Source organism: Sabethes cyaneus, chromosome 1, assembly GCF_943734655.1.
Source record: "Sabethes cyaneus chromosome 1, idSabCyanKW18_F2, whole genome shotgun sequence".
NCBI classification, from domain to species: Eukaryota; Metazoa; Arthropoda; class Insecta; order Diptera; family Culicidae; genus Sabethes; species Sabethes cyaneus.
This window is the reverse complement of record NC_071353.1, coordinates 105,009,395-105,028,328: the sequence shown is the minus strand read 5'-3', so window position 1 is coordinate 105,028,328 and position 18,934 is coordinate 105,009,395. Positions and strand designations below refer to the sequence as shown.

The 18,934-nt window shown below is 39.9% G+C and overlaps 1 protein-coding gene across 1 annotated transcript; it reads left to right on the top strand.

Annotated features, from left to right (window-relative positions):
- Positions 1 to 279: 279 nt before the first annotated feature.
- Positions 280 to 6,150, top strand: LOC128732623 (retinol dehydrogenase 13). The gene is made up of 5 exons (XM_053825914.1): positions 280 to 486; positions 4,328 to 4,707; positions 4,934 to 5,158; positions 5,775 to 5,988; positions 6,057 to 6,150. The coding sequence occupies exons 1-5, from the start codon at positions 389 to 391 to the stop codon at positions 6,148 to 6,150; spliced, it is 1,011 nt and encodes a 336-aa protein (XP_053681889.1). The 5' UTR covers positions 280 to 388.
- The last annotated feature ends 12,784 nt before the right edge of the window (positions 6,151 to 18,934 follow it).

Sequence of the window (18,934 nt, the reverse complement as noted above, 5' to 3'; positions counted from 1 at the left end):
TCGAAACTTGGCCTTCTGTTTTTATACGACAGACTTCGCAGTCAGCTGTTAGAGTACAGGACAATTGCAGGGCCAGTTGCTACGATCCTATTGACTCTAACAGCCTCTCCCAGCCGAGATTCGAACATACGACGACTGCCTTATTAGGCCAGCGTCATACCTCGAAGCCAACTGGGAGGCTGGCAGTGGCATTTATGAATAGAAAATTGTCAATCGTCGTGATTAATTGTTGTTGCCGATGTAGTTAGCGTGAAAATTATAACAAAACTGAAAAAGCAGTGGGTGGCATAACAGAGAATCCGGGTGAATTGGAGTTGGCTCGTTGGTAACAGGAAAACGGTCAGTAGCGTGCGTATCATAGCGGTGGTTATTAAAAAAGAAGCCAAATATGGACGATATTAAAGCGGCTTTGGCGGATGCAGATCCGTTCAGCAGTTGGTGGCCATTTGTTATTTCCGGAATCGTGTTTGTGATTGCTACCGTCAGGTTAGTGTGAATACTATTATTCTTGAATCATAAACTTTCCATTATTTTTATTGTCAATTGTTGATTGAATACTGATTTAAAGATCACAGTAAGTGGTCACTAGAACCGGTAAAAATCGCCAAAAAGTTATTTTCCAACCCAAGAGTTATTCAATCTTCATTTGAAAGAAACTTACTTAAGGCAAATTATACTAATTGAATATGAGTAACTTAAGCGGGCATAGTACTTCTTCAATTCTAAAAAATCGAAATTTGTTTTATTGTTTATAACAAAAGATTAACATTTTTAGCATATGTGTTTGAAGCCGTTTTGATGAATTCCAATAAATGACAAAGTTACAGCGCATAAAAACTTCAATGCCGTTTTTCTCGGAACTAGGTTTTCAAAGCCGGTACCATAAATATCTCAAGAACGGCGCAAGCGATTCTCTAGCTTCTGTTTGTGTTACAAGGCTTATAAAATTGTTTTGTCTTTGACCCATCCTTTTTTCGATATTGCAATTTATGTATTTTTTAGAAAAGTCTAAAGCCGGCTAAAACACTGACATTTATGTTTGAATGTCCGCCATAACAAATGCGTTCGAATTTCAAAAAAAGGATGGGTCAAAGATAAGCTAATTTAATGTACTTTCATGTCGTTTTGAAATTTTTCATTTCGGATAAGCCCTCGAGCGCCAACCCATGGTACCGCAGTTCATGTTTTTTTCGGATGATCATGTTCAAGGAGCCATAGGGGAGGGGGGAAGAGGTTCCCATATGTAAACAAAATTTAAATCTATACCTATAAAAATGAATTTCTGTCTGCCCTATGTTCCTTAGAGAATCGAAAACTACTTGACCGATCGGAGTGAAAATTTTCATGTAGGGGTTTTTGGTGCCAGGAAAGGTTCTTATGATGGTTAGAGATCTCTCTCCCCCATTAAGAGGGGGGGGGGGCTCCCATACAAATGTATACCCTTAAAAATGAATTGCTATCTGTCTGTCTGTCTGTCTGTCCGTATGTTCCTTTTAGAATCGAAAACTACTGAACCGATAGGCGTGAAAATTTGCATATAGGGGTTTTTAGGGCCAGGGAAGGTTCTTATGATAGTTAGAGATAGATAGACCTCTCCTCCCACTAAGATGGGGGGGGGGGCTCCCATACAAATGAAATACAAATTTCTGCATACCTCGAGAGTTAATCAAGCAAATGGAACAAAATTTTACATGTGGGTGTTTTTGAAGACAAGAATTTTTTCTATGGTAAATTGAGACCCCTTACCTTTTTAGGAGGGGGGGCTTCTATACAAATTAAATACAAATTTCCTCATAACTCGAAAACTAATTAATCAAATGGAACCATATTTGGCATGTGGGTGTTTTTGGAGGCATGAATTTTTTCTATGATGAATTGAGACTCCTTACCTTTTTAGGAGGGGGGGCTTCCATACAAATGAAATACAAATTTCCTTATAACTCGAGAACTAATCAAGCAAATGGAACCAAATTTAGCACGTGGGTGTTTTTGGAGACATGAAATTTTTCTATGATGAATTAGGACTCCTTACCTTTTTAGAAGGTTTCCATACAAATGAAATACAAATTTCCTCATAACTCCAGAACTAATTAAGCAAATGGAACAAAATATGACATGTGGGTGTTTTTGGAGACAAGAATGTTTTCTATGGTGAATTGAAACCTCTCCCCGCTTCAGAAGGGGGGCTCCTATACAAACGAAATACAAATTTCCTCATAACTCGAAAAGTAATCAAGCAAATGGAACCAAATTTGGCATGTAAGGGGTTTTGGAGGCAGGATTTTTTTTAATGATGGTTTGAGACCCCTCACCCCTGTGGTAGGGGGATAAGGACTATCATACAAATAAAACAGAAATTTTTGCGTAACTCAGAAACTAATCGAACTCGAGAAATTTTAGACTCATTCATAAAACATTAATCAATAACAAGACCACGAAAAACTATCAATAGTAACATTAGATGATTCAGCGCGAGACGGCCACAGGCCGCGAGTGTTGCCGGCGACCTGCCGTCAGCAGCGCCGGCCACTGCGGGGGGCAGCTCACCGTAGAGATCGCCTCTATCTAGGTTTATTTATTTTCCTAGATCTACTGACCTCTATTACTTTCCTTCAGTTTGGTCACCCCTGCGAAATGGTGCTTTCTACGAAAAGATTTTCCCCAGAGTTCCGGAACTCCCCAGAAACTTGCAAAACTCAAGATTGTGACAAAGGTCATCCGAGATTCACGATCTATGTACAACACAGTTTAATTTGTGGCAATACGAAGTTTGTCGGGTCAGCTAGTATTAGTGTTAAACACAATGTTTACAATGTAAAAAACCGAATCGATTCGTCTTTCGCGTTATCGAGAAAATAATATTTGAAATAAGGCCAAAAATATGGTGTAAAAAGTACTATGTTCCCTTAATTTTATAAACAATGTACAGTGGTGCCGAATCGTTAAAACACGATTATTTGCTATTGCGTAAAAAAGGCAAAATTTTTCATGAGCGATATCTTTAGAAAAGTTAATTAATTTAATAGGATAGTTGATCCAATAGTTGTGGTAGTACCAATAGTTTTCTACTACTATTACTACTACGCTACTATTCATTATTAATGCATATTTTCGTCACCGTAGCATTTTAAATAATAAAAAATACGTTCATTATAAAAAACAAGTTCTTAGGAGTACTGGTAGTTAGACCAGTACTTTAGCAAGTAATGATTTAATTTAAAATTAATGCAGATTTTCTGAAGTCTAACGCAACTATAGGCGCAATTGAAACGCACAACTATAGGCGCTCATTTTTATAGTTGCGCTACAATGTTTTTCCACGTAGCAACCTAGCGATGTATACGGAATAACACAATTAAAGGAACACCAAACTTAGTTAAGGGAATATTAGTGCAACTATTGGTACAATATAATTGAATCGGGAAATCAGTTCTTTTTCTTTATAAAGCTTCTTGTACAACGAAATCAATTGTCTTGCCTTGTGACAAATACCTTGTGTTTGATAAATTTATATCCCACAAGCATTAATTGAAGCATATACCTTAATAAACAAGGAAAAAGAAATTACATTGCGCTTAGCTACGCGACTAATGGATCAACTACCCTATATCGCATTTTTTCAAACTGCTGGCATGACCCACCTATTAGGGTGATACTGACTTTTGTTTTTTTAAATGCGTCCATTTATTCTTCAGAAAAGTTGTTGAACGTACTAAAATGAGCAAATTTGCGGAATATAGTAATCCAAGCAACAATTTGGGTTTTATTATACTCTTCTAATGGCCTTTATTACCATTGGTCTTGACAACCACAATAAGAGCGCATTAAAACTCACATCGTTATTTGGATCGCTATCTATCCTTTAGTGTCAATAGGATTATAAAACTAGGTCTGTCTTTGTCTTGTACTCTAACAGCTAGCTGCAAAGTCTTTAAACAAAACCCGAATACGGAATGTAGAACCAAGGCTTTGCTTTGCTATCTCTTACCTACTGATTGCGAAATATATAATGATTTTTTTTAAAGATAAAAAAGAGTTAACAAATGATTGCGTTTTTGTGATTCGGCACCACTGTGCTACAACAGTTTGAATTTTGAGGTACATAAAAGAGTTTTGTGTAATTCTAATAGACAATATTAAAAAACAATATTTAATTTTGGTGATTTCATGTTGGTCAAAATTTTACAATTGGACAAACTTCCGGATTTTAGGTTTCAACGTACCTTCTGATAAAAGAATTATAATTTTAAAATTTTACTTTTAATACGCATGTTTGATATTGTCGTTAAAAAACCAAATAACAATCCCAATCGTCACAAATTTTCAGAATGTATATGGGAGGACAAATATGCCCGAACTCAAATTCCATTCGAGAGCAGGTGGTTGTTGTGACAGGGGCCAGTGGTGGAATTGGCAAAGCATTATGCCAGGAGCTGGTACGACGCTCGGCTCACGTCATAATGGCTTGTCGCTGCCTGGAAAAAGGCGACCGCGCTCGGCAATCAATCATCCGTGAAATTCCCGGAGCCTCACTGGAGCTGCTGCCACTTGACTTACGTTCCTTCGATTGCGTCCAACGGTTTGTACGAGAGCTTCAAGCACGGCACACACATGTTGACGTGCTGATCAACAACGCCGGTATCATATTTCATCCCGAAGAACGGACCACAGACGGTTTCGAGACGCATCTGCAGTGTAACTATCTGGGTAGGAGTTATTGACTTTATTTTATCGGTTTTCGTATCTGTAATCACATTTTCTGCGTAATACTGGTATAAGTTGAAAAGGTAATACCGATTACAAGATTTTACTGAAATGCCTGTCAGCCGTTCACAAAATTCGCATTTGATAACTGTAACAATGAAATTGTTTTACTTTTGCGCTTAAATTCACAAGTTTCACATTTTATCGTTATCGTATTGATTTCTCTTAGGTCCGTTTCTACTAACACAGCTGCTCCTGCCAATGCTCGAAAAGGCCCCACAAGGTCGGATAATTAATGTCTCTGCACACGGGTACACGGCAGGCAAAATGAACAGTGACGACCCGCTCAACGTCGGAAGCTGGGCACCCGCGTTTCACGCGAGGGATGCTTTCTCCCACTCCAAGCTCGCTGTGGTGATGGCTACACGGGTACTGGACAGGAAGCTGAAGGCTGGTAAGAAAGGCGGGATTTATTGAGTTTTGTGATTGCCGTTGGACGGGTTTTTTCGGCCAGTGAACGCTCTGGTGCATGCTCAATACTTCCACTAGAATGTACTTGTAGTTTGAAATGCACATGGGAGTTCTTTTTCCGCTTCAGCAAAACGTGCAAGCAATAAAATTGCCTTACAATTGTCGTTATTTGAGTTCTGCTGAACAATATAATATAATTAGAGAATCGATAAGTTTTCAAGCGGAGAGAACTGAGCAATCAACTAGATTTTTTCCAACACAATTGAAGTTATAGTAGGGTCTCAAATTGATTCGAAGTTATGAAATACATTTATAAGCAATATATTTCATATAATTTATGTACGTAGTCGTAAATATTTTTGTAAAAGAATTTCAATTTTTTCTATTGTTTTTTACTTTCGACTTTATAAATTTCGTTATTTATACCTCTATTTGAATATTCTGGAAACGGAATACATTCCTGTCTTGGTTTTTTATTCGACAGAAAAAATAAATTTCTTGATTGCAATCAAGTCCTAGGTTATCCCTAGGTTCTTATAACAACCTCTGTTAAATAGACTACCACAACATTTGTAAAGCCAGAATTTGCTTTTTCACAGATAAATCTAAAGTAACGGTGAACGTATGCAGTCCCGGGTTGGTTCGTGGAACTGAACATCTTCGATACTCACCAATTATGAAAGCACTGTTTGCGAAGATACTGACCTATCCATGGATGTGGCTCTTTCTTAAAAACCCCAACCAGGGGGCGCAAACAATGCTCCGCCTGGCGACTGATCCTGCGTTGAGTGAGACTTCCGGAGTATTTTTCAAGTAAATATTTTTTGCATGTAGCTGAAAGCCAAATCGGCATGATTATATTGTTTTCTTTTCGGACACAGTGACTGTGAACAAACGGATATCTGCGAACTGGCTAAGGACGAATTGTTAGCGGAGAAGCTGTACAAAGAAACCGTAAAAGCCCTGAAGTTGTAGATAGAAGAAGATTCCAGTTTTTTTGTTGCAGGGACTTATTTTTCATATATTTACTTTACGATAAAAAAGCGTATGTGTTCCTATTATGATAATTTTTGTGTCGCTTAAAGTTCTTTGATTTCCTTAACCTCAGCCAACAAGGTTCCTGTCTATTATGATTTAATAAAATATTTGAATATATAAATTGCGTAAATATATGAATGCATGAGGGGGTGCACGTGCATCTTTTAGGTTATGTTCAAATAATTAGCGGTTTCCGGTTTATTATATAATTTCAAAAAAAATAAAAAAAATAAAAGTAAAAATAGAAACAGAAATAGTTTCTGGGTCAAAACGACAGATATACCCCAGATGGTATTGCTATGTAAAAAAATAAAAAATGTGCAGATCCACCGAGCCTAATCCCCCTTTGGCAACCGCCCGGGATAGGTGAAATTTCGCGACTTGTCGCGGGTGTAAGAAATCGGTAAAAAAAAAAGAAATAAATAATCACCCTTATTCTGCGAGGCGAGTGAGGTGACTATGTGACAAAAGTTTGTTACCTAGGTGACACGGTTGTCACCTAGGTGACTCGACTCGCCGTGGCGAGTCACGGCGAGTGACAATTGTTGTATTGAGTCACGTGACTCGCAGAATAAGGGTGAAACACTAGTCACTAGTGTTTGCTTACTTATCAAGCACTGATATTAAATTGGTATAGGTTTAGATCGTCGTGAAGAATCTTCGGCCAGTTGGGACGGGCAGATTTTGTCACTTTTTTTTCTAAAATCACGTTAAAATTATGAAGGAGTTTTTTCAACCAATCACGAAGCGAGGATTTCTAGTTGGACAGTACTTCTTTATTTTCAATTTTACAATAGTGCAACCTCAAGAAATAATAGCGTTCTTTATTTGGGTCAACGCGTAGTAGATTTTCCGATCGGTGCAAAAATATAGAAAATCGATAAGCTATAGATCCTTGCAAGAATCTCAGGTATTCCGCAGATGATGATTGTTCTTCTTCCTTGAACGCCTTCACAACAGCATAACATTTTTGGTCTACACCTCCTTTGAAAAGCGTGTTGGGCTTGTTGTGAAATCCATCGATGGCGTTCGTGGTTCGTGGTATATCACGTAAGGTTGACTGCCTTTACTAACCGAAAATCGGGGGAAAATCGCGATTTTCGTTTTGTTTTGAGCCCAACACATAGTGCCTTCCTAAATAACCGAAGAAAGGGCACATGTCTTTTCGTCTTTTTACAAGCTTAAATGCTTTTGGAACATCTTTGGTAATCAAAAAATCAGAGGAGTTGTGTACAAGATACGACCGCATATGTGACGTAGGACTACGTATCAGGTATCAGCATCTTTGGCTCGAGCAGCATGTTCCTCACAATCATGTGGAAGATTTGTGCCTTGCCCATCTTGCCCGTGTCATCATTTACCTGATGAGGACGGGAAGGAAAACAGGAGGAATAGGAAGGGGTAGATGAGGAATTTGGACAAACACAAACATATATATACCGAGAGATTTTTGTACCCCCGAGGGGATACTGCAATCCTTGGTAGTTAACTTATCAAAAGTACACCCCCTGGGGGGTATACTCATGATAAATAAGAGCTTATAGCTCAATACCGCTTTCGGTAAGAAACATCAAAATGTCTCGTAATTTTAGTTTCCTAAAATCCGATTCATTTAAGACGTAGGATCCAAAGATCCTATGACGCAATTGTGCTACTGCACACAGGACAGTTGCAAATTACGTGATATGGTGTACCGTAGTCGGATTCACATAAATTATAATGAAACGATTCAGCTCGCTGAATCGTAGCCATATGATAATTTAGTCTGCAGTGACCAGTCAGTGATCTGACAAGAATACTGCAATTTACCTTTGAGTGTTGCAAAAGAAATTTCGCAACCTTCTCACAAGGCTTAACAATGAAACTTTTCGTTTGACGACAAGTTTCAAGATTTTCCCAATAACGTACATGTTCAGATGAAAACCAAGATCGAATCTTTTGTTTTATCCAACATGCCGCAATTGGTTCATGCAGCAGGTTCCGGTCCGAAAACCGACTTTTCTGCTCCAGATCTTGCTAGTTCATCAGCCCATTCATTTCCGGTTATACCAGAATGGCCAGGAACCCAAACCAGATGAACGGCATTTAGAATGCTTAGTTCTTCTAATTGGGTGTGGCAGGCTATGACTGTTTTAGATTTAGAATTAGCCGCACAAAGGGCTTTTATAGCGGCTTGACTGTCAGAACAGAAATAGATAATCTTGCCTATCAGTTCTTTCTGAAGTGCAAACTGAGCTCCGCACATAATTGCAAAGATTTCAGCTTGAAAAACGGTGCAGTAACTACCTAACGAATAGGACTCCTCCAATTCCAGCTCACGGCAGTAAACACCAGCACCCGCGCGACCTTCGTACAAGGAACCATCGGTATAACAGACCATTTTCCTTTCCATGTAGCCTGACATCCAATCTTCTCTAGGAGGAAAGTCACTTGAGAAAGTCCTATACGGGAAAGTACGCATGAGCGTTACATCGCTAGGAGCAAGGGCAAACTTTGCGACCACAATCGAGTATGACCAGTGGAACCGTCCACAGACTGCCAAAGGCCAATCCCGTGTAGTCGATAAGCACATATTAGTGCCTCTTGCTTCAAGTGTAGAGGTTTAATATTGAAAATAGCTTCTAGGGTGGCAGTAGGAGTTGTAGTAAATGCACCAGACATTGCCATTAAACACATCCTTTGAAGATGGTTTAGCTTTGTCTGGACAGTCACAACTTCTCCTCTCTGCCACCATACAAGACAACCATACGCCAGTATAACCAGTGTATGTATTTGGGTTTAAGCCCCCAAGAGTTGCCAATTGCTCGTCTACATTGCCCAAAGGCCTTGCACGCTTTTTTAATTCGGAAATCAATGTTTGTGGACCAGTCAAGCTTGGTGTTGAGAGTCAACCCCACGTACTTCACTTCGTTCACAACATCAACATCCGAATCGTAAAAGCGCAGAGCGCGAGCTCCAATGGTATTTCTACGTCTTGAAAATAAGACGATAGATGTTTTGCTCGGATTTACCGAAAGTGCAGTTTCTTGGCACCACGTTTCCACGACGCGTAGTGCCTGCTGCATTAAGTCAAATAATGTGCTTATGCACTTTCCAACTACTAGGATGAGATAGTCATCCGCAAAACCATATGACGGATAGCCTAGACCATTGAGTTTCCTCAATAGGCCATCCGCCACAAGGTTCCATAAAAGAGGCCGCCATCTTGTGGATATCCACAAACACTTTGCTTCCAAATGCTTGTTTGCCGTAAGGACGAAAAAGCAATCCACTTTATGATTATTGAAGGCACATTATGATAACGAGCAGCCTCCAAAATGGAAGCGAAAGATACGTTATCAAACGCGCCTTCAATATCCAATAAAGTTCCTAAGCAAGATTCCTTTTGTGAAAAAGCAACCTCAATTTTATCCACCACATCATGTAATAAAGTGGTTGTAGACTTTCCACTTTGATAAGCATGTTATGCTGAATGAAGAGGAACTTCTACTAAGCTTGTTTCGCGGATGTGGTGATCAACAATCCGCTCAAGTGATTTAAGCAAGAAAGACGTTAGACTGATTGGTCAAAAACTTTTTGCTTGCTCGTATGTCGCGCGTCCACCTTTAGGAATAAACTTAATGGTTATTTCACGCCATTGAGTTGGGATGTACACAATAGCAATACTACACACAAACATCCTTCTCAGAATGTGTTTGAAGTACTTGAATCCTTTTTGCAGTAGAATAGGGTATATTCCATCTGTTTCAGAAGATTTGTATGGAGAGAAGCTGTTCACGGCCCACTCAATCGCTTCAGTTGTGACAAGTCTCCGAGCAAACGCCCATGAGTCTAAGCCACCTAAAACGATTTCTGGATCGTTTCGAACTTCAGGTTCCACACAGCCCGGAAAGTGACTATAAAAGAGACATTCCAGGATTTCATTGTCATTCGAACAGTATTCACCGTTCGAACTTCGAATGTTATTAACCTGATGATCTTTCGATTTTGACAGTATTTTATTAAGTCGACTTGCCTCGCCGAAACTGGAAACGTTGCTACAGAACCTGTGCCAGCTCGTGCGTGCGGAAGATCGTAGAGCCTTTGCATAGGCTTTCCGGGCCTGCTTGAAAGGCTCCACGCCATCCCTACGACGTCTATTCCAGGCTCTCCTGCATCGTTTCTTTAGTTCCGCGAGATGAGAGTTCCACCACGGTGTTCCTCTAGTCGTTTTAATAGTTTTTAGCGGGCAAGCTACTTCAAAAGCTTTCGCAATAAAAGATGTTGTGACATCTACAGCCACATCCAAGTCGATCGATGACTCAATCGTCGGTTCGAATCCTCGAAATTTCGTCGCGAGTTCCTCCTCAAAGAGTTCCCAGTCAGAAAATCTCGGATTGCGAAAGGTTGCAGCGTTCAAGGAGACACCCAAATGATCAAAATATATAAAGCAATGATCAGATATTGGTGTCTCATTTGAAACATGCCATTGTGCCAACTCATGACTGATCCTGTTAGAGCAGAGTGTTATATCTAACACTTCCTCTCTACCAGCTCGTATGAAAGTTGGACAATTGCCAATGTTGAGTATTCCAAGGTTGGTACTACTCAAATATTCCATCAAATTAGAGCCACTCAGACTGATATCCGAGCCCCAAATGATGTGATGGGCTTTGGCATCACTGCCTACAATGAGCGGAAGCCCATTAGATTGGCAGTATCTCACCACATTTCTGAAATCGTCGCTTGGAGACGGTTCATCGTGTGGTAAGTATGCAGAACAGTAGACATAGCGCCTATGGACATCATCCACGAGGAGTTCTACTGTGACTGCACAAATATCTCGAGTAGTCAACTCAGAGATAAGGCATGTACTAATTGACCTATGCAACAATATGCATGCCCTGGGCATCAAACGAGGATTTGTCATACCAGTTTTGCTGAAAACAGCAAAGTTCTGGTTTCCAATATCCGTCGAATGAAAGTACCCCTTGGGCGACATCCATTTAGTACGTCACGCAAATTTTGACTAAAATTTAGCCCCCCTCCCCCCCTTGTCACATTTCGTCACACATTCGTGATCCCCCTTAAAAAAGTACTTCACGTCACGGCAACCACCCGAAATGCGAAATTTAATCCGCAAGTGGCCTAAACTCTATCCTTCAGAGCACGGGCGTAGCCAGAAAAGTTCCTTGGGGGGGGGGGGGGGGGGTTTACAAAAACAAATCTGACATAGCCTAACCGTAAGCAGCTTATTCAGGAAATGGAGAAATATTTTCAGTTAAAAACTATTTTGGTTGAAATTGAGTATTCTTCATGAGACAAATGCCGCTTAGTTGGTTTCGAGGTACGATGCTGGTCTAACAGGTAGGTAGTCGTCGCATGTTCGAATTTCGGCTACTGTTTTACCTGACTCACTGCGAATATGCGTATTATTGAAATAAAACGTAACCATACGTTTTATTCGTTTATAACGCATGTGCAGTTAATATCGATAATAAACGATTTTTTATAAGTTGTGCTTTTGTTATAGCATTTAATTGGTAAAAAGTTGCATAAATAACAATTCAGTTTCACAATACAATTATTGCGTACTACTCGCACTTGAAATATAACGTTTAAGTACGTTATTTTTAGTGATCAAAATTAACGATATTTTCGATACAAAGGCGATATTTTTCGAAACCTTTCGAACCAACACGATCCCGCGAACACAACGCCTATTCGCAGTGAGTCAGGTAACACAGTAGGCGGTGCTGCTAGATAGAGTCAGTAGGATTTTTGCACTAGCCCCGTAACTGTCCTATACTCTAGTAGCCGACTGCGAAGTCTGTCGATGGAAAAGGGTCAAGTCTTAGGAAGGACGTTTAACCCCACGGCTTTGCTTTGCTCATCGGACAAAAAATCAAATTGAAATAACAGAGGCAAAGTCAAGGCTTCCCAGCCGGCATTGAGGTACGTTGTATGTTTGAATCTCGGCTGGGAGAGGCCATAGACTGTCCATACCCAAGAAACATTTATCCGTTGAATAAACATTTTAGTAGCCACAATTATTCAGCCATAGCTGAATATTCAACGAATAAAATTTATGTAAACAACTGTACAATACTTATTCAGCTGAAATTGGAGAACTTATACAACCTATTTTATTCGACTCGGAAAAACCCTTATTAGGCAGTTATATCGCCTTTGTGCGCTTTGTTTCCAGCTTTGCGTAAATTGGTTATTTAAAAACGCGCAAAAGCCTCTATTAAGCTACATTACAGCCTCAAAGCAGCTATTAGCAAGCCCGAAGCTTGACTTAGATGTTTAAGAGCTGAAAAATGTTTTTATTTCTAATACTAAACCATAGTTCAGCCACAAGTTGAATAAATTCAGCTAAAAAACGTTTGATCAGCCTGGAATTGTTACTTGGGTAACTGCTTTCAAAGCTGTAATGGAGCTTAAGAGAGGCTTTTGCGTGTTTTTAAATAACCAATTTGCGCAATTCTGTCAATTCTATTTTTAGAACGAGAAATAGTTTTGCAATGCTTTTTCAGTCGCTTATTCAACGTCTTATCAACCTTTATGCAGTCAACAAATAATCTATTTTTAAATTTAAAAAAGAATAGAACGCGTCATATTTATTTTGCTTTGGCGTCGTATGCTATGTTTTAAATTTTGAATAACTTGAATTCGTATATGCAAGTTAATTAAAATTGCATGTCGTCATCTTTCGGGAATTGAACCGCCATCTTCTGATCCATAAGCACTCATCGTATGATCCGCCCCATCTGCATCTGCAGAACAGACAGTGAAAATATCTTTACACTTGAAGCAGTCGATAATGTCGATAACTGACAAATATTTTTGCTGCCAGTCGAATTGCGAAACTCTATGCTCTGACAGTATGTGTGTTGTGAACCGAATGAAAGCTTGGTATTAGTTTGTAAAGCCACCTTAACACCCTTAAGCAGCTTTAAAGCAGTTTGAAAGCTGTGAGCCTAATGAAAGCGTCTACTGGTTTATAAAGCCACTTTAACAACTTTAAGCAACCGTAAAACGGCTCTATGTTTATAGCTGTTTAGAATCGGATTGTTTAGCAGAAAAATCCGCTATTAAGCTTGTTTATCAGCTTTGGAGGAAAGCTGGTTTGGAAAAACTTAACGTAGCTTAAACTTCGCTTGGTCAAACACCATTTGAGTATTTACTTTATGCAGCTTGGATCGCCTGAAACCAACTCGTAAACAGCAATTGCTCATGCTGTTCACGAAAGATGACGGCATGCATTTTTAATTAGCTTGCAAATACGAATTCAAGTTATTCGAAATTTAAAATATAGCTGCTAATGACGCTAAAGCAAAATAAATATGATTCGTTCCATTTTTGAAATTTAAAAATAGATTATTTTTGGCTGCCTAAAGGTTGATGAGACGTTGATTAAGCGACTGAAAGAGCACTGCAAAACTATTGCTCGTTCTAAAAATAGAACTGACAGAATTGCGCAAATTGGTTATTTAAAAACACACAAAAGCCTCTATTAAGCTCCATTGCAGCTTTAAAAGCAGCTACCCAAGTAACAATTTCAGGTTGATCAAACGCTTTTATAACTGAATTTATTCTACCTGAGGCAGAACTATGGTTTAGTTTTAGAAATAAAAAACTTTTTTCAGCTCTTAAACATGTAAATTTGGGGATTTTATCAAGCTTCGGGCTTGCTAATAGCTGCTTTCGAAGCTGCAATGGAGCTTAATAGAGACTTTTGCGCGTTTTAAATAACCAATTTACGCAAAGCTGGAAACAAGGCGCACAAAGGTGATATAAAGGGCGATATACCGTGGACCCCCGTTCGTTTGACCGTTTTTAATCTGAACACTTTTTAATTTGAACCCCGTTGGTTTGCACGACGTGCAAATTAAAAATGGTTCAAACGTCATACTCAATATGACATCATTTGCTTATGCAGACAATGCACATAAACACGATTTATTTGTGCTGATCTAGCGTGTTTAATCTGTTTCACATTGCGTTTTCCCAACGATTATGGTAGAAATCTGATCGGAGAATGAATATTCGCTGCTTGCAACTGCCAACTGAATCAAACCACCAAAACAATAACAAAGAGCAGGGCAGCCAGTTCACACAAGTTCCAGCATATTTAGGGTTACCAGTTGTTCAAATTAAAAACTAACCCCGTTAGTTTGCATGAGGAATCGTTCAAACGAACGGGGGCCACTGTAATTGCTTAACAAGTGTTTTTTCTACCTCAAGCGAAATAGGTTGTATAAGTTCTCCAATTTCGGCTGAATAAGTATAGTAGAATTGTTTACATAAATTTTATTCGATTCAGCTATGGCTGAATAATAATGGATGCTAAAATACTTAATCAGCGCATAAATGTGTCGTGGGAGGGCTGTTTATTAGGATGACAAATCGTTTATAGCACAATTATTGAGAATATTGACGGGTTGTGGAGAGGTTGAAGATGCGCCTAATCTGCTTGTGGCACTATTATGTGAAGCAGCTGATTTGCAGCGCATTCGTTGGGTGTTTAATCACTTATACAATACAGAGGTCTTTGCTTAAATTTATTCAGCGTCTACCACCTGTATTCAGAGTTAAATCAGCTGTGACCAAATCATTAGCATTTTAATTCAGCTTCGGTGTTTGTTGGGTAGTCCATAGAACTGAGTCTCTTCGAGACGCAGCGAGGGTGCTGAAGAACAACTTATCCTGTATGATTCTCAACATCGCTCTTAAGGTGATCCGATGATCATATTTCGAAAAGGGAGGTTTGATTCTCAGTAAATGTAGCAAACTTCTTGGCTAAGCAGATGACTTTGCCAGGTGGCTAAGCAGGTGACAGAAACTTTGCCACGACGAAGGCCGTCTGTGCTAGACTGAAAGCGGAGCCTAGCAGGATTAGGCTTTAAATCAATGCGTCGAAGACCAAATACATGAATGATAATAGCTCAAATGGTCGCTATTAAGTCAGACCGAGCCAAGTGACAAAAATCTTATTTCGAGAAAAACGCGTTCAAAGTTTGCTGCTCTGTATAGTTTGTAGCTATCAATTGTTCGAAATCATCTCATAACACTGGCTGCAGGCAGGGATGCCACATATAATTCTGTGTTTTTTGTTGAAAAAATCTGACAATCTGTACGGCGAGGAAAAATATCTGTGCAAAAATCTGTCCGATGCAAAACAATGAGAGTGAAAGAGATAGAGAGTCATTTTGCTGACTATTCCCGTCTCTTTCACTCTCATGTAAAAGCTCAAAAATCTGTTTAATCTGTGTAATTTGGCGAAAATCTGTATTCTATGCATACAGATTCTGTACAGGCTATTTCTTTCAAATATCTGTTAAACACAGAATAATCTGTGCATGTGGCAACCCTGGCTGCAGGGATGGCACCTCCTCAGAAGAAAAAAAGAGAAGAGAAAAATTCAAACTGTGCTCAGTCTTCAACGCGATTTATTCTGCTCCGTTTCATTTTAACTGTGCTCTTTCTTGCTGAACGCAGTTGTATGAGCAACCGCACACTGTGCTACTCATTGAGGAGAATGTTAATACACTTTGAATACGTTGATGCGATGCGCTGACGTATGACAACTACGGGTAGTTTTAACATGGGTAGTGCGTTGAGAAAAAACGACGATTGTCAGTAGCGGTCATTGCCATCAGAAAAATATTAATCCATTAATGCAGTTGAATCATGATTCTTACATTTAGTATATTCAGTTGAGTTTGGCTGCCCGTGAACGCAACTGCATCATATGGTTAGGCATGTCACAACGGCAACAGTGCGAAAAATGTTATTTAGATATGGCAACATTTGAATTCCCATACATTTGCTTCTTGACGCGCACCAACAGGAAAGTCCCATTATAAACAAAGGCAATTCTCCGCTAAGATTCAAAATTTAACGACTTTTGATTGTCTTGACGCCTCTGAGTCTATAGTTGTTGTACGCGCACCGGTTGTTTTGTTTCCACGTTTACTGCTGTAGCTACCGAGAGGACCGGGAGCATAACCGAAAGTTGCTCATTTAAAGAGCGCATTAAGAAGTTTTTCTGCGCGTCAGTTTTCCTCATTGTGTTTAGTCTGTTTCTCATTGTGTGGATTTATTTCTCATTTCTGAAAGCAGTTCTGCTCATTGTGTTGAACAAAAAAAGTTGCACTTTTTGCATAATGAGTGAGGAAATAACAAGCCTGACTGGCTGTTTGCAACATTTATGTAGTCTTATTAGAGTAAAATTTAACTTAGAAAATTCTTGATCGTGCTGTCTTTAACTCATTCTTTTAAATTTTGCGATTTGGTCTGGTCTGATTTAACGCCGACCAAATGAGACGAACGTGCTTTTTTTGCGGACGGTAATCGTTGACGGCGACGAACCAGTAGTGGTAGATGAGCCCGTGTATGTGGGATCGCTGATAGCCGCGGACAACAACAAAACTAAGGAGATCCAGCGGCATATTCAGGCAGGAAAAAATTGCGACTTCAGAGATGCCTGGAAAATGGGCGACAAGTAAAGTAACCCAAGATCGAATGAAATGGGGCTCTAAACAGCACGAACCACCCCGGCTCTAAGTTCACGACGCCGACGGGGATCGTACAATCAGCCCCGTACATTTTCCTGTACTTTAAACAACAGCTGGCTGTGAAATTTCAAGCTTCAAAGTATATAACAAATTTTCTCCTGGGGGGGGGGTTTGGCCCCCCTCCCCCCGTCGCTACGCCCATGCTTCAGAGAGCTTTTGAGTGAGGGGCAGTATAAATTATACCGAAAAACCTTAAAAGCAGCCGTGGAACTTCGGTATGAGCTTTTGTTCATCGATTGAGTTCATCGATCAAGGGAAAACATTGCCATGGGTCTCTGGTAGCATCCCGTAACCCTTCAGGAGTTTGTGCGACTGCTATTTGCGGTTGCAAAAATCTTTTAGGCAGGACGGTACTCAAGCAGCTCTTCAGCGGTGTACTGCATATTCTGTAAAGCCTGGAGAGTTCATACTACATAGAATAAATGAGTCCTGTTCACACATATATGTCAAAAAAAAGTTTTCATTCAAAAAATTTAACTATTTGTTTTAAAATCCATCAGAATGTTAATTTTATAGAAACCTTCAATAGTTGTATCTGAAAATGAAGGCTAAATATAATTTCCCGAATAAATTTTCCATTTGATTTTGTTTCATGTGACGTCACATAACTTCATACCCCCCCCTCCCCCCTACGTCACTAATCGTCACGATTAGGTCAACCCCCCCTCCCCCCTATAAGCGTGACGTACTTTATGCATGTCCCCTTGCGAAAATATGGCTCCTGAACCAATGCGATGGTGACAGAGCCATTAAAAACTTTTTCGCATAAATACAAATTTGCTGCCCGTTTGTGTTGAAGATTTATTTGTGCGACTCTAACTATTTGACTAGCGGAGTATATGCAGAAACAATCTCCAACACAGATCAGACAGCAAATTGTAAGCGAAGCCAATTATGTTGGCCAGAACACACTTGGCGTAAAACCCATAAGGGAAATTGGGTAGGACTACTATGCTGTTCCCACGAAACGCAAGGGACAACAAAGATCGACCGTACCAGAGCCCCGCATGGCACAGTAGGGGCAAGATGCCCAAAGCACTCCGTTCGCGACTGGCATGTTTTCACCCCTCCAGCCATTCAGTCATCGGCACGGAGATAGACCTTGACTTAGGAGCACCTGATTTGCCGACTCCCGGCAGGATCAGGTCCCGTGGCTCAATTTTTGCCCAAACGTACAATTCGGCACCAACCGCCAAAGGGCGTAAGTGCAGATTGTGTAAAACAGACCGATTAAGAGTCTCTCTCTCTGTGCTAAGCCAGCTGAGAAAATAACTCTCTCCCGGTGTGCTCACACCCCGCAGCCGCGCCCTCCGAAAAGCCTGCGCCGAACTGCATGATTAGGTAGCCGGAAACCACACGGCGAGTGTTCCACCTTCTCTGTCTGCATACGACAACCAAGGTTGCGTACCACCAGGTGCGAAACTTCGGCTACCGTACCCCAGCCGTCACCTCGTGGAGGTAGAGATAGGAGTTAGAAAACAGAGGTGATATATTTGCACATGTTCACTCATTTGCCAGCCCATGTCTTTTCGTCTTTTTACAAGCTTAAATGCTTTTGGAACTTCTTTGGTAATCAAACAATCAGAGGAGTTGTGTACAAGATACGACCGCATATGTGACGTAGGACTACGTAAGTCTTTTTGTAGCGAAAGTAGCGTGTATACATGCATGTAGTTTTATACATTTTTTCTTTATATTCACCCTTATTCTGCGAGTCACGTGACTCAATACGACAATTGTCACTCGCCGTGACTCGCCACGGCGAGTCGAGGGACCTAAATGATAACCGTGTCACCTAGATAACATACCCCTGTTACCTAACTGACAAACCGTGTCTCCTGATTCGCAGCGACTCCAAAATAGTAACGTCACTCGCCTCGCAGAATAAGGGTGAATATAAAGAAAAAATGTATAAAACTACATAACAACAAGTAAAGCATTTGTTTAGCAATCAATCTTCACGTTTTGAAATCTTCCTCTCGTGTTTCTAATTTTTTTTTTTGAGAAACTGGTAAGAAGAAAGAAGCTAAAGGTACAGAAAAATATGTTATAAAGGCTATAAATAATATTAAAAAAATCATACAGAATTTCAACGAATATTACGATGGCCATATTTTGAATTTCAATCAATGTAATGCAAATATTAGCTTAATAATTTT